Below are 16,587 nucleotides of genomic sequence, written 5' to 3'. Positions count from 1 at the left end.
GAGTTTAAAGGAAGAGCATGACTAAATGCCTGCTATATTTAAGAACCTGTTCTAAAAATTAAAAGCCCAAAGCTTTTTGTTAGTATACCCGAGCATTCATTTAGAGCAAGAAATTGGCTAATAACTTGACATCCTGTTTTCCTTGGGGAAAATCTATTCACCTATTAGCAACAGGATCATCCTTTTGTGTATCACATCATCCAAATCCTGCCTAGTTTATTACAATTCTACTGTATTCAGTTTTTAATAAGACCTTCATTTATTTAGCCCTGAAAATATTTAAAAATTAAGATTTGTTTGACTGCTAGAGCTAAGTAAAATACACTAAAGATGTTCGCTTCAGTAATTTAAGCCTGAGATTAAATGTAGGTGTTCTCTAATTGATTAGTGCATAGGAATAGATTTGCTGTCATCAAATAGGAATAGAATGCCTATATGGCCATAGCATTGGCCATAGTATTTGCCTGCCTTTATTTTTTTATCTGTATTTGCGAGATCTCTACTCACCTCAGCTAATTTCCTTCATTAATAAAATATCCATGTAACATAACAGGTCAATATAGTCTGAAAAAAAGCCCCAAAAAACCCAAACCCCAACTGTTTTTGCTGTAGGCAAATGAATGTAATCATCTTGGTTTTGAGGCTTTGTTTTTAATTTCCTAGAAGAAAATGTGAGGGTTAGTGAATTACCATGCTCTTTACATACAAACATGCAGGTTTTGAAATTGGAATAGCTGTTTAGAGTACAAGTTTAGCAAACAGACGTATTTCCAATGCCCCAAATGGCTTTTGAAGGTATTAGGGTATTAGGGTTATGGGTTTGTTCTGTTTTTTTTTTTTGTTTTTTTGTTTTTTTTTTTGTTTTGTTTTTTTTTTGTAAACTGAAACAGGAATAATGATAAATGTTGTACTAAAATGATGATAAGTTCTGCTTTGTTTTTCTAACAATAACAACTTATTTGAATAAATACGAAGTTTTTGTGCAATGAAAGGGTGTAGATGCACTAAGTAAGTGTTTCTCCTGTATCCTGTTTACATCTTCCCTTCAATTGCTAAGTTTGCCCTTCTGTTCGTAGGTAAATCAGAAGCCTTCCTTCGGTAAAGTAGAACAGAGCTGTGTTCAGGACACCTGATCTCAGAAAGTGGACTGTGTTCATGATAGGATGTAAACAATGGTTTTAAGGCCCAGGACTGGCCTTTTGTCAATGTATGTGGAAGTCTGTAGTAGATTTTTGCATAGTTTCAAGGGGGAACAAGGGGGACTGCACTTCAAGCTCATGTCTGTGAACGAAAAAAGATAGGAAATGGTAAGAAATCATTTCATTTAACCATAGAGGCTGTTTGTAGGTGGTTGGGATGGGCAAAGTAGGTCCAGATGTGTTTTTGTATTGACAAAGTGCAAATAAAATCTAACTATATAGTATTAGCTTATTCTCTGCCAGCTGCTGAGATTACAGATATCTTTGTATGCACTATGTTTTACTGGCCCCTTGCTTTAGTCCTGCTGGTCATCTGTAAGGGCCCAGAAGGGATTTTCTTCTCCTTCATTATTTGGTTCATAATATGCTTTGGAGCAGCAACTAGAGGCAAGGTGAAGTACGTGTCTTCATCATTTTACTGATGTTCATTTTTCAGCTGCCTGGTTGATGGATCCTGGGATTTAAGTAATTCCCCAGTTTGGAGTGATTCCTTTCTGTATCTTTTTTTGTTCTGGTCCAGCCTTGTGGAGACTATTAGAATTCTGGTTTTGTGTTGGTGGGGTTTTTTTTCCCTTCTCTAGTATCTGTGTGATGTGATTCGCTCCCTAGTATAGTCTGTGATTTGCTTTCAACAAATGCCTTGCCATTTGAGGAGTTTGCAGCCTTGATGCTGTTTGGCTCTATCCTCCTCACTTCCTTGGCATTATAGTTGTGGCTTTTGAGCTTTTTACCTTTGACCTTAAGTTGGGTAATATTTTGTGTGGGATGGTATGCAGAACTAAGGTCTAGTTCGGTAGTGTTCGTAGAAAACTTGTATGTTGGTGGAAGCTGGCTTCTCTGGTTAAGGTAGTCTTTAAGCTTTACCCCAGTCAGCAGGTGGTGTTGATAAAGCCAGTGATAAGGTATTGTTTTGCAGAGAAAAACAGAGTTTATCAGCCTTAACGGAAATAGAAGCTAACATAGGAATTCCTTTTCTTTGCAATTTGTCGATTAGGTGTCCCAAAGACACATCCAGAATATCGCTATTTCAGTTTAATGCAGTGGAATTGCAGGTACAGTCCTAACCTCTTCAGCCAGCAAAGGCTTAAAGGATGGTGAAAAGGATGGCTCTTTATTCTTGAATTGTGGCCGTATTCTATTGGTGTTTAAGAATTTGCTGTAAGAACTGGGCATAATACATGACAGTAAACTTATGATAGCACTGTGGGGTGACAAAAAGCAAGTTGCCTGCCTCTTTTTAAGCTCTGAAATAGTTTCTTGAAGTAGTAATCTAAATTGCTTTTATCAGAATGTGTTAATCTAGTGCTTGATTAGACTACATGAAAGATGGGAAGGTCTCTTGTCACCGCTTCATACTCTCAGTATGCAAAGCTGCAAGCTGTGGAATCTCACAGAAAGGAGGGAAACTGGAAAAAAGGGAAATCTGGTGGTGAACAAGTAAAACACTAGCATTGGTCTATGGCACATGTAGAGAAATTGCAAATCTTATACCAATTAGAGTTCAAGTGACACGATTTTAACTCACTGGAGTTGGTCAGAGATGGGAAGAACAGGTACTAAGATTTTAATTTCTAGAAAAATAAAGTAACAAAGGATTTTATTACAAGAGTAAGGATTTATAGCGGTTTTTTTGTGACATGCAGGATTATTGTTGAAGAGCAAGACGAAGATGGGACCAGAAACAGGACTATTTAGTTCCAAACGAGTCACTCATTAAAAACAGCAGAGAGAAATGAAAGCTTTTCTTGCACCTAGTTTCAGTTCTAAAAGTAGCCACATGCAAGATTTAAGTATAGCTGAGCCAGTCCTGTTCCTGTGTCTAATCAAAGTGTTTGCTCAGTAGGTGGAGTTTGTGAAACGAAGTCCATTACAGAGCTGGTGGCCAAGGGGACTAATAAAGAGTACCACTGCACCCAAGAGAAACCAGGATTTTTAGGCTTTGCAGAAGTGGTCGGTTAAACCAGTTTCTCAAAAGACTGGGCTATTGGTACAAAGGTTCCCTCTAAAGACATGATTCCCCCCACCCCATCCCCTCTTTCCTAATCAGCTAAATTTAAAACGTAAGTGCAGTTACACCACAATTTGGGTGACTGGAGGTCATGATGCAGGTACAGATTCCAACACTGCAGTCTTGGGCGGAGGTGGTGAGGCTTAAATAATGAGCTAAGGTTGAGGTTTGCATCTGGTGGGGAAAGATAATACAGAAAGGTAAGATATAAAGGCATAAAACATTTGTTACTTGAGGGAGAAGTCAAGCGGGAAGAATTAGATGAAGGAAAACAATAGGAGTAGATGGGAAGGAAACATTTCACAATGCGATTTTTAGGATTTTTCTTTTCTACAGTGTTACTGCCAAAATTCCCTCTGTTCTAGCTACATTTCTGCTGTTTTTTTATAACCTAGTTGTCAGCTGGATCAACATAACATTTAAATAGACTGACTTGGAATAATATTTTTATGCTATGCTAGCGGGCTTCAGATAAATTGTTTTACCATAAAGCAAACAGATTATGTTAAATGTGTGACCAAGGCTTTAGTGTGCAAGGACTTGTTTATGGTGCTTGAGCATAGAGTCTCCTGCAATCTGGTTTAATATTAACCCAATCTAGGTTTCTGTACAGTTGGAATAATTGTATGTACTCAGCTTGTAAAAACTCGTGTATTCTGCTGTTCAAATATTTGCACAATTGGTATTTTCTTAAACTAAGTTTTTGGAGGAATGTGATGCGTGGCCACCTTCAGAAGTAGGAGCTGCTGTGATATTTTTTGTACAGGTTAAATATATATTTAATTCCCTATTTATTAACAGTATAGTGCTAAAGTACAGTATAAGGTCCTATAAAATGTGTGAGTTACTTTTACAGGTAAAGCTGCAGTTTTACATGACCTTTGTTATAGGTGATGTAATAAGCCGCTGTCTTTAAACATGTTTTTAACATTGTGATTTTAGTTTCTCCCTCTTTAAAGAAAAACAATAGCCCTCATCATCTCCTCTCTAAACTTCAGCTTACTACACTGGTAACTTTGGACAAGTGAATATATTTGGCTTCAGTTCTAGATAATAATTTAGTGTCCCTTGTTGTTTAAAGTAATGATTCATATACATATCTGTGTGTGCGTTACCTCCCCCCGCCCTTTCACCCCCACACAAAAACAGTTAATCTACCCATCAGGTTTATTTGCACAGTTCCTTATTCTCATTGAAACCAACGTCTATAAAGGTCCTTCTGGGTCACTAGATCCAGACCCGCTCAATGCAAGCAGTCTGTAAAGTGACCAAGCTCTACTCCCACAGCCTTTGAAGATCGGTGAGCCTGCTGCAAGCCAAAACTGCCAACACATCTCAGCTTTTTCAGGTCAGAGTGAAACAATCTTCAAGGAAGAAAAGGCCCTTCAAAAATGCCTTGTCAGTGTTTTCTTTGGTGTGTCGGATAGGCTTTTTTTTCCCTCTTTTTTTATTATTTATTTTAATGCTTGAATTCTAGCCCAGTCAGAAACACTTATTCTAATTGTACTGCTGTGTAAGAAACAAAATTTACTAAAGTCGATGAGGATCAGGCACTGTAGAAATCAACAGCTAATCTGCCATTACATGCATCCCCAGACAGGTAGGCTGCTTAAAGCCTATGCTGCGTAAGACAGTTCGCTTGCTTTGTTGTCTGCAGACATTGGAGGTTGTTTCTAGTGTCCTGTGTATGCCTTAGGGGAGACTAGTTTTATTCTAAGACTTGTCAAATCTCCAAGATTTCAATGTCTCATCCATAAGCATTTAAAACTTAGTTGCTACTTTTTCTTATGTACTGATTTGCTTGGTGAATTTTATCACGTTTTGGTTGTTTTGAAAGGGCATATTAAAGTTCAGTGTGGAAGGGGCTGGGAAAAATAGGATCTATGCTGTTCACATAAATATCTCAAAAGCTGATGTCATTCAGTGTTGTAGTGGTAACACCTGCATGTGGGAGCAAAAAGTCCACTATCTTCCCCTGAAACTGAGCTCTGAAAGTGTCTTACAGCATGTAAATTAGTTTGATATCCAGCCAGAGACTTCAACTTTTCTACTCTCTTGTTGGTCTGGGTAGAGCTACCAAGTTAAACTGCTGCTTTGCAGAATGCAAAGACTTTAAAGTTGGAGTTGCACTGGGTGAAATATAGCAAACAGCTCATAGATAAACTCCATGCTGCTGTAGTTTTGACTGTGAATGCTTCCAACTTGCAGATCTCTAGTAATTATCAGCACTTTGGATGGACGAATTGCTGCCCTGGATCCAGAAAACAGTGGGAGAAAGCAGTGGGATCTGGATGTGGGATCAGGTTCTCTTGTGTCATCCAGTCTCAGTAAACCAGAGGTAAGGCTTAATCTCTTTCCTCACCAAATCTCTAAAACCAGAATATTCTATAAGAAAATGAATGCAAATTCCTCTGTATTTGATAGATGTTAAGTAATGCAGCAATCTTAGTATGGATAAAGTTTGATAGCTATTGTCAAACTTTTTATTGAGTGCTTACATCATGTTGCCATTTCAAACTAGAGTGTGTCAGCAGTTTAGTCTTGCCATTGACGTATGTGATAACTATCGAACCAGATGATGTAACTGAGTTTGAGAATTGTATGCAATTGCTGATTGAAAACAAGTTACTTGTAATTTGAAGCAAATAAAAGGATCTTCTGCTTTGTATTACTAGAGTATGTTTTGGCAAGTACTGGCTTTTTTTTTTTCCCCTCAAGAAAAGCAGAAGTCCTTGTGACTTAATAAATGAACAAAGGATTGGGTTTTTTGTACTAGGTAAGCAGGCTGCCTATGAAATAGAATGTGTTAGCAATGTAGTAGAGTGCTGAAGGTCACCCTGAAATACTGAGTGGTAAAGGGTTGCATCACTTCTTGCTGGTGAACTGTAAGATGGAAATCTAAAGAGGTGGCACCAAACAAGAGATTTATTTCCACCATCAGTTTGAATAAACTTAGGCTAAAAGTTAGAAGGAAGTTTGTTGGGTTTTTTTTCTTCCTGCACTGAAGAAGTAAGATCCATGAGTCATTCTCTCCTAGAATTAGGAGGAATAAATATACCAACTAAGAGGTAGTTTGTGGTGATGACAGAGTGCATGGTCCGTCACTGTCATGGATGGTTGGATTTGATGACCAGTGCTATATCGTGCTTTTACACGACGACCTTCAGGGAATGAAAGTTTAATTCAGGTGTATTCAGGCTGTATGAGCTTCTTGCTTGTGGTTCTTTGTTGCTGTCTAGTTTACGTGACCTCTGGTTCAGTATAAAGAAATCTGAGGGAAGATTTGATCTGTTGCTGTGCTAGTGCAAGTATGAGAGCTAGTAATGGTATCTCAGATTGTAAAAGTAATGTGAATGTTAACTCATGTTCCTTTGTTTCTGAGACAGAATTTTATTTACGGATGCAACTTTTTGAGGCTTGTTCAGATATATTTTTGTGTTTAAGAAAAAACACTGGGGAAAGAACTTTCTTAAAAATATGTTCTAGAACAGAATTTAAAAGCATATGAAAACTGAAGAGCTCTGTAAAAAGGAAGGTGCCAGTTATAAACTGTGGTCCTTCACAAATGTTTTCAATACTAGATATGTAAAATATTGTTCTGTTATCTGTTGCTGCAAATAGCTTCTAATGACCACTGTGAAAATAGAACAACTGGTTATAAAACGCACATGTGAAATATGTGCAAATGTAAACTTAATTTTTCAGTACAAATTAAGACATGAGCCCAGGTTTTTAAAGATTTCATGAATGCAAGCATTTAATACTATAGAAGCACTTTTGCATGTCTAGATTTTGTTGCTCAACTGATCTGTCCAGAGTTTTTATTTTTTTTCCCAGTGTGGTATGACTGTAGAAACTAAAGGCTGGTGCTTAGACAACAAAGATTGTAGCTTGTCCATGCAACATCTAATTCCCTTTTGTAGCTACAAGTTAGTAGGTTGTGTGAGTCCTAAAAATAGGCTTTCAAAGAGTGTTATGCATATAGGAAGTTTTCAGATTTCAAATTGTTACATTTCTACAACTGTGGCCAAAGGCACTGATGGATTTTGGCAGTTAAGATGCAGAGCCTACAAGAGAACTAATTTTGGAAGTAAAACTTCATTCTGGCCTCTTAGAAGCCGTTAAGCGTTATGAATATAGGACTTTTTAGACTTACTGTCATGTAAACAAATGCTGTTAAGATAAGACAAAATTTAACAAGCCAGTGATGAATATTCCAAATAAGTTACACTTAAACATTTAAATGTTTAAAATAAATAGTTAAATGTTAAATCTGCTGTCAGTATCAGGTGAAAGACTGTGCAGTGAATCTAGGTGCTACTTGAGTGAGTAACTGGCCACATGAAAGTTGTTGGGACAATTCTGTTTTGGGTCAAAATACTAAATTCATTGGAGTCTCAGTGTCTCTTATCTCCCCAGTCTGCAACACTTCCCCTCTGATTTGGGCATGTGGCATGTTAAGTTTTACTCTCTCAAACTATTGAGGCTTCTTCCTCCTCTTCCAACATTTTAGAGGTAAAAAAGGTCTCTGCACTTACAATCGCAATATTTATCATAAACCAGTATCACTATGTGAATTGTTAACCTACATCTTCTTGCAAGAAATGGCAGATGAGAAACTCTTTGTGTTACACTTGCAGTGTTAAAGATTTGTGTTCTTTCAGAGTGAGGGAAGTGTGTGCTGCTGTGTCTTAACTGTTTTGATGAGTTGGGGTTTTTTTAGCTATCTTGGGTGAGAGTGCAACGAACTGTAGTTCCAGGTCCTGGTGCAAAAGCATCAATTTAGTTTCCAAGTGCCTTTTAAGAAAAGACATTAGATTTTCAAGCTTTCAGTGTTTAATAGAACAGTAGTTCCTTCCTTTCCCTAACCGTAAAATGTCAACTTGGCTGTCTGGAGCTCATGTGTTAATTAGGAAAGTGAGGTAGTAAAATTTCAAATGTTCCAGCAGCTCTGTCAAACACTTCAGATCTTGAAACTGCTGCTTAAGACACTGACAAGTGAGATGTTCATCATTTGTCATGTGAACAGATCAATTAGAAAAGAAAGGCTGCTGAACTATTAATTGTGTGTCTGGGTAACTCAAATTCATTCCTTGGCTCTAAGCTCCAACATAAACAATCATGGTCAGGGTGCCAATGCTGAGAAGGTGTGACTCTGCATTTCAGTTGTGTGCATAACAATTTAAAAATTTTGTTTCCCTATCCATTGTGCTATAACGAAAAGCCCTTCTCTACAAAAGCTGTCCATTTACAACTCTCTAGATTTCTTGTTACTTGCACATAAAGATTGCTTGTTGAAGTTCAGGGTGAAATCACTGAATCTCAACTTTTCTAAAAGGGAACTTACTTTTAATGAAAACACTTTATTCTTTAAAATTTAGCTCTGTAATGAATACTTCATCTATACTTAGAAGAGAGTACTTTTGGGGGAATCAGCCTCTTAAAATGATGATGCTTAATCATAAAGAAAATAGAGAACTGCCTCTGAAGCAGTGGAAATGGTTCATAGCACATCATTATGAGACTGTTGATGTTTACAAACGAGGGTGACACGTCCTCTTACCTGCATAGCTTTATACTAAATTACTTAATGGGCTTTTGTCGGTCTTTTATGAGGATCTGTTATGTGAGGGAAATGCAAGTGTGAACTTGCCTGTATATTAAAATGACTGGCCGGTAGTGAGTAGCATGCTGATGGGATGGGGAGAGGCTGGAGAAGAAATGGAGACAGGAAAAAGCCTACTATGGGATGGATAAACAGCAGAGATATTCCCGTGAAAAAGCTGGTAGCTGATGTTTGATGAGAAAGGGGAAAAATAAGTGGGATACTTGATGTTGATGATGTGAGAGTAACAGCTTAAAAATACATTTATGACTGCTACAATTTTCCTTTGCACTATCAGGTGTGCTGCAGGGAGTTCAGCGTGATGGGGCAGCTCCACTCGTAGTAGTTCCAGTGGCAGAGGCTGCACAGGGATGTACTCAATAAAATTAACTGCCTTTGCTCATGATTTGGCTGTTGCACACTAATCTCTAAGTAAGCATCTTATTTCCTTGTTTGAGAGACTGGGAATCATGGGACAAAAAGAGTTTCAGACCACAAGGCTGACATTTATAGCAGTCATAGTAAACATACCACTGTATCCTGGAAAAAAATAATAGGGTTATGCCCTGTCACAAAATCTGTCTACATCCTTATTGCTCTAAAGGCTCTCAGAATCTTTGAATTGCATTGTTTATATATTCTTGTCATTTTTTTCTTGTGATAGCCACATAAAATAAACTTTTCTACAAACTTTGACATCTGTGTGATCTTTTTTGTACATAAAAGTGGCATATTTTTGTGGAACAGCCCAGTATTATATTTTTTCCTCCAGAGAAAAGTGGATATGCAAAGAAGTTTTATACTGAAGTCAGCTGAAAACTAATCGCATTGTAGGCAAAGTGAACCCCTAGATATCTTTAGCAGATTGTTCCTTTTCTGCCCTTTGGAGAGGACAGACTGATGCTTAGAGCAGTGAATTGAGAAAGGATTTTGAAATCTCTAAAGCTCCACTGGTGACAAGATTTAATGTGCAGTATGAATGTATCTTTTTTTTTTCCCCTTTATCAGCATGACAAACACTTTCAATTTTCAGTGTTTTGATTCCCCAAAAGAAGTACTAAGTTCTGCTGTGAAGTGCCAGGTACCTGGGAATCACTTTAAGGTACTGACTGCCTGCACTTCCCTGCGTACTGGGTAAGGTAACCTCTGTACCTGGTCAAGCCAGCGAGCAGCCAGAAGCTGTATTATGCTTCAGTGCAGAAGAAATTGCAAAACCTACACTGAAGTGGGTCAGGGCAAGACAAGGTGTCCAAACGCCCTCTGAGGGGCTTCAGTTGTGACTTCTGGATTCTTTTATGTGTGCGCCCAGAGGTTAGGGGAGAGTAAATAATTTAACAGTCTCTTTGAAAGAGAAATCTTGTGATACCAGTTTTAGGAAAGTCACACCACCCACCACTTAGGGCACCCCTGGAGCAGCATTTTATTAACCTGAATAAAAATGAGGTTTTTGTTTGGTCCATGGCTTTCTACTTATTTTTCAGTTAAGTTGCTGCCTGGAAATATCATCCAACAAAAGGTGAGATGTTTGTTTTGGGCACGAGTGAGGAATACTGTCAGTCAGACTAATTTCTTTCACTTAAACGTTATTATAGCAGCTGCTGAATATTATGAATTTCTATTAAATATGCATAAATCTGTTCTGACTCAGCTAACAGTCACTGGACAAAAGGAGATTTGTTTCAAACTACACAAACATTCTGAGAAAATGGCTTTCTTTCTGGCTTTCTGCTTGAAAATGAATAGGTCTGTCTAGCTGACTAGGGTTAATCTTAACTTGTAATGTATTTGTGCATCTTCAAACATCTGGCATGGGATGCATCAGCAACAGAAGCAATCTTTCCTGCTTAGCACTTGGAAGAGTCTTTGTGCACTGAACAGGCTGCTTGCAGGAGCAAATGCTGTGCAGGGGGTCATGCCCCACATCCATTCAGACTTGCATATACAGAGAATAATAGGTTTCTTCTCTTAAGCATTTGAGGGTGTGCAAAACTTTGCTTTAGAAAGTTTTACTCAAGGAAGTGAGGAGTCACAGACTGGTGGGAGTTGGAAGGGACCTCTGGAGCTCATCCCGTCCAACCCCCTGCTTGAGCAGGCACACCCAGAGCAGGGGCACAGGGCCGCGTCCAGGCGGGGTGTGAATGTCTCCAGGGAAGGGACCCCACAGCCTCTCTGGGCAGCCTGTGCCCCTGCTGTGGCACCCGCACAGGGAAGGGGTTTGTCCTCATGTTCAGGTGGAACTTCCCGTGTTCCAGCTTGTGCCCGTTGCCCCTTGGCCTGGCGTTGGGCACCACTGAAAAGAGTCCAGCCCATCCTCCTGACACCCACCCTTCAGAGATATTTATACACATTGAGAAGATCCCCCCTCAGTCTTCTCTTCTTGAGGCTGAACAAACCCAGGTCCCTCAGCCTTTCCTCACAAGGGAGATGCTCCAGTTCCCTGATCATCTTCGCAGCTCTCTGCTGGACTTGCTCGAGCAGTTCCCTGTCCTTAGACTGAGGGGCCCAAAACTGGAGACAATGCTCCAAATGCAGTCTCACTGGGGCAGAGCAGAGGGGGAGGATAACCTCCCTCGCCCTGCTGGCCACACGCCTTTCCATGCACCCCAGGGCACCGCTGGCCTCCTTGGCTCCAAGGGCCCGGTGCGTGCTCAGGGTCACCTCGCTGCTCCCCAGCACCCCCAGGGCCTTCTCAGCAGAGCCACTCTCCAGCAGGTCCCCCCCAGCCTGTGCTGGTGCGGGGGGTTGTTCCTCCCCAGGGGCAGGACCCTGCACTGGCTCTTGTTGAATTTCATGAGGTTCCCCTGCACCCAGCTCTCCAGCCTGCCCAGCTCTCACTGGATGCCAGCACAGCCTTCTGGTGTATCAGCCGCTCCTCCCAGCTTGGTATCATCAGCGAACTTGCTGAGGGGATGCTCTGTCCCTTCCCCCAGGTCACTGATGAATATGTTGAACAGGACTGGCCCCAGCACAGACCCCTGGGGAACACCAGTAGTGACAGGCCTCCATCCAGACTCTGCCCCATTGATCACAATCCTCTGAGTTCTGTTGCTGAGCCAGTTCTCAGTCCACCTCACTGTCCTCTCATCCAACCCACATTTCCTTAGCTTGTCCTTGACGATGTTATGGGAGACAGTGTTGAATGCTTTACTGAAGTCGAGGTAGACAACATCCACTGCTCTTCCTTCATTGACCCAGCCAGTCACGCCATCACAGAAGACTATCAGATTGGTCAAGCATGGGCCTCTTGGTCAATCCATGCTGACTGCTTCTGATAACCTTCTTTTCCTCTACATGCCTTAAGGTGACCTCGAGGATGAACTGCTCCATCACCTTTCTGGGGATAGAGGTGAGACTGACTGGCCTATAGTTTGCCAGGTCCTCCTCCTTACCCTTTTTGAAAACTGGAGGGACATTGGGTACTCTCCAGTCCTGAGGCACCTCTCCTGTCCTCCACGACCTTTCAAAGATGATCGAGAGTGGCTTAGCAAGAACATCCCACCAGCTCCCTCAGCACTCATGGGTGCATCCCATCAGGGCCCATGGATTTGCGAGGATCCAGTTTGCCTAAATGATCTCTAACCCAATCCTCCTCAACCAAGGGGAAGTCTTCCCTTCTCTAGATTTTCTCTCTCTCCTCTGGGGGCTGAGATGCCTGAGGGCCAGCCTTAGCAGGAAAGACCAAAGCAAAGAAAGCATTCAGTAACTCTGCATCCTGCGCTGCCAGGGCCCCTTCCTTGTTCAGCAGCAGGCCCACAGCTTCCCCAGTCTTCCTTTTACTGCTGATGTATTTAAAGAAGCCCTTCTTGCTGCCCTTGACATCCTTTGCCAGGTTTAGTTCCAAGTGGGCTTTGGCCTTCCTTGTCACATCTCTGCTGTTTAAAATAAAATTTTAAACATTTCCATTAATGCTGTAAAATTATTTTCCAGCTCTAATATGTTGTGACCAGATACAAAGCCCCAAATTGCCACTCTGTTCAAGCAGGCAGAGTGTAAATCAATGGACTTGTTATTAGGGTGACTGATCTGGGGAAATCCATTTCTGTGCAGGTAAGCTAGTACGATTTTAGTTGCCTGGAAGAGTATTCTAGTAGAGTTCCTTGTGTCCTGTAGCTGATCCTTATTTTTGTGTGCTACTAAGACAGACTTAGAACCACCAGATGCTTTGAGGAGATGGAGGTATCATTCCTGTAGGGGAGGACTGGGGTGTTATCCAATTCTCCATCGTACAGGTTTTCTATAATAGAAATGGAATTAAAGTGTACTAAACAAAATACAAGATGCAGGGATTGATAAACAATTCCACAGTTTTGTTGAAGGTTGGAGGCGACCAGTTTAAAACTGCGAATACTGTGTATTAAGAGATCCCATGACCGGTTATCAGCTGCCATCTCGATTCCTCTGCAGGGGAAGGAAATGTGATCCTGTGCTGCCTGCGGGTAGAGAGAGATATTAGTGTCTTCAATGGTCCTGGAAAAGCTCATAATGAATAAGAAGTGAGTGTCCAGAATTGTACTTCAAAGGAAGATAAATTCTAATTGCAATTGAGACAGAGGCTTCTTAGGGCTATCAAGGGGAGCGGAGCCTGTGTTTTGCAAGAAGAGAATAGATGTGACTGCTCTTTAACTACACAGATCTATTATGATTACTTATGGCACAAGCGGTTCTTTTCATTTCTGTTGCTGGAAACGTGCATAGTGTGCATGGCTGTGAAGAGCTGACAGGCTGGGAAGCTTGCTGGAGAGTTCTGTGGATTTCTGAGTATAGATCTTTGCTGCATTCTTGGTGAAACAAAGCCACTATAGATTATAATTCTGCTGAGAATAAACTTAAAATTATGTTTAGTGGACAAAAAATAATTTGCAAAAGACTAATTGTTTTAAAATATTTGGATAGCTAGAAGTTGTGCTTTTCTAGGAAATGCAGCCAAACTTTTTAATGTCAAGTGGTAAACCTGCGGAGAAGGGGAATTGCTGTCAGATGCCTGAGCTGAGTTAGTGGTTAGCATGATGCAGCATTATGATTTTTGTCGGGGTGACAAGTAGGGCTATTGCTTAGACAAGTGGTCTTATGTATTTATCAAACTGCACATCTTCAAAGGCAGTCATCCTAGTTCAATGTCTTGTTCGATTAAAAAAACAAAAGACTTCCTATAACTGCAGCTTGGTAGCTTTCTTGCTGACACTTGATGTAGTTAGCACTGATAAAGCTCTGATAAAGCGCTGACATGTGTCCTCTAACTCGTACTGTGAGGATGTTTGGGGGGATGATAACTTCCGTTGTAAGACACGTGGGAAGCTACAGAACAAGGTCTTGTGGCTTGTATGATATCCGACCTTTCAACCCCAATCCTCACAAGTGATGCTTTGCTTTGAATGAAGCCAGAAATGTTTCTCAGAGTCACTCTGGGCTAATTATATGTCCAGCTTTCATCTGTCACACTCACAGACATGGTCAAAATGCATTGTTGCAAATATTGGAAGGGATGTTTATCAGCTCACTCACTCTGCTGTTTAGTTATCTTTACAATAGCTTGTAATTTAATTACATGTGGTACACTGCATGCTTTGTATTGGCTGTTAAGCAGGTCTAGGGTTTACAGATATTAAAATGGACCAACTCTAGTAATGCCTGGTCAAATACCTGTTTCAGCACAGGAAATGGGTAACTTGGCTATTTGGAACTCGGTTGCCCAAAACACAACAAAGGGATTTACTCTGCCCTAAAGCGTTTTTGAATGTTCTGCCTGCATCTTTATCTGTAAAAGAAAGTGCCTGTTTCAAGCGCTAAGCATTTTGGGCATTTCAGCAAATCATTCCTCTAGCAGCACAGCTGTTGACATCTCATTTCTGAATTTCTTCTGGACTTGTCCTCCATATGCAGGTACTAATCTCTGTCAGAGTCACTGCATGTTTTGTGCTCTCTACTTCATTCACATCCTTGAAAGAGGAGACTGGGCGTGTGCCATGTTCTGGTCTTCTCCTGTACTGGGCTTTGCTTTCCTACAGCAGTTGCTCTGTCACTTAATTTTTCAAGATACACGGACTCTGTGTCCTTCTCTAAGAAAGCACCCTGTCCAGGCAGGGCCAGAGGAAGAAACACACAAGGACTGACAGAGATCAGCTTAAATCCTGCACCCCCAAAGTGGCATGGGCTTCTGCTATTGCCCATTCTCCCCATCTCTGAAGAGAAGCGTCTTGCTTAGGTTTGGTGCTGTAGGAGCCCGAGTAGGCTGCAAGAGAGTGTTGGCGAGGAGGGTGGACATCTTAAAACATCCCAGTGCTAGAACAGTACCAATTTTGACATGGTGGCTAATAAGCTTCTATACAGGGCCTGCTTCTGTAGAGGCAAAGTTCTGGGTAATTTTCATTTTCTTCACTAATCTTCTCCCTTATGTGCTATGAGTTTTAAGGAGCTCAGTGGTGGGCTCAGTAGCAGCACCTCTGGTTTGTCTCAGAAAGGACTGCTCTTAAGTTCCAAAAGATTGTTGCAGTCTTTTCTTATTAGTAAAACTTGCCACGTTAAAGAGGGGGATGGAATAATGTCAAAATAAAGTCTTTCTTAAAGCACCATGAGGGTTTTTTTTTTATTATTAAGGAGAACAGTTTTTAAAAGTCTGTTACCATGGAAGCAGAGCAGGCTGGCATCTCTGTAGTCAAAACCCCGAGTCTTGTTTGACTATGATTAAAGTAACGGTGGTATTTTAGTTTGCTAGTCTTCAGAAGAAGGGTCTGTTTGATTGCATGGCAAACAGTATTGGGGACCTGATCTCTTTTGAAGCTGGAGTGGTCCAGTTAACACATTGCGGTTGTTCCGTTTCCCTGCACCCGATCAGATTTTAAGATCTGAAGGGTAGAATCACGACAGAGATACCAACTGTAGTATTTAATAAAGTTGTTGGAAGGGCGTTGCAGGTGTTGCTTTGATGAGAGAGAAAAAAGGAGCTTTCAGACGAGTTCTCTAGTGCTCATCCAGGTACAGGATTACAGCATCACTTCATGCACCCAACATACACAAAACACAGGGCTGTGAAAGTTATGTTTATGACTTGGCCCAATCTTCTCTAATCAATTAAAAATGAAACAGAAACTACCAGCTCATGGAGTATGGGCGATGGCGGAGGGAGAAGACAGACTGTATGTAATAGATATAAACTTCTGTCATATGGATGTTAACATGGGCAGGAGCAGGGGACCAGGTTTGATCACTTGACAAATCCTGTGAGCTCCGGTTTCTGGGTGTACTGTAGAGCCTGGTGATAAAAATCATCCTGAGGTTTGAGAAACACCTACACTTGCTATGGCTGTGCAGAGCTGGTGTGCCCTTTTGGGGTGTCACACCCCAGCTGAGATTAACCCTATTTCCATGGCTTCTCTGATACGCTGCTCTGGCACAGGCTGGCTCTTACCTCTTCAGAGGAGGACGGCCATGTAATCCGGCCTCCATAAACTGCCTCATAAAATACTGATTCATCAGGTGTCCAAGTGCAGCCTTTCTCACCGTCCTGGTCTTGAAGATGGTTAACAGAAGCAGGGGACAGGTATGCACTTCGTAAACAAGTGTAGTGCTGAGATCAGAAGTAATGGCATTCACAGGAAGGAGAGTTTCTGTAGACAAAACAACCACCTGTCTGTTGGCGTTTCCTGCTTCAGCTTCCTTGTTGCCCTTGAACATGTCTCAGAAGGTTGTTTTGCTGATGTAAATCATGGACTCCCCTTTGCAGTCAATTTTCCTCTTCCTTGACTGGTTAAAGAGCACGAAATGCTCTGAAGAATACT

General features: G+C 41.1%; 1 protein-coding gene across 1 annotated transcript in view; it reads left to right on the top strand.

Annotated features, from left to right (window-relative positions):
* EIF2AK3 (eukaryotic translation initiation factor 2 alpha kinase 3) overlaps positions 1-16,587 on the top strand; it is a 46,963-nt gene that overhangs the window by 1,683 nt on the left and 28,693 nt on the right. Inside the window, exon 2 of the mRNA XM_075092179.1 lies at positions 5,416-5,545. Coding sequence (XP_074948280.1) covers positions 5,416-5,545 — 130 coding nt within the window. The remainder of the gene's footprint in view (positions 1-5,415; positions 5,546-16,587) is intronic.

This window comes from Phalacrocorax aristotelis, chromosome 4 (genome assembly GCF_949628215.1).
Source record: "Phalacrocorax aristotelis chromosome 4, bGulAri2.1, whole genome shotgun sequence".
Lineage (NCBI taxonomy): Eukaryota > Metazoa > Chordata > Aves > Suliformes > Phalacrocoracidae > Phalacrocorax > Phalacrocorax aristotelis.
The sequence above is the reverse complement of the archived record's forward strand: the minus strand, read 5'-3'. Positions and strand labels throughout refer to the sequence as shown.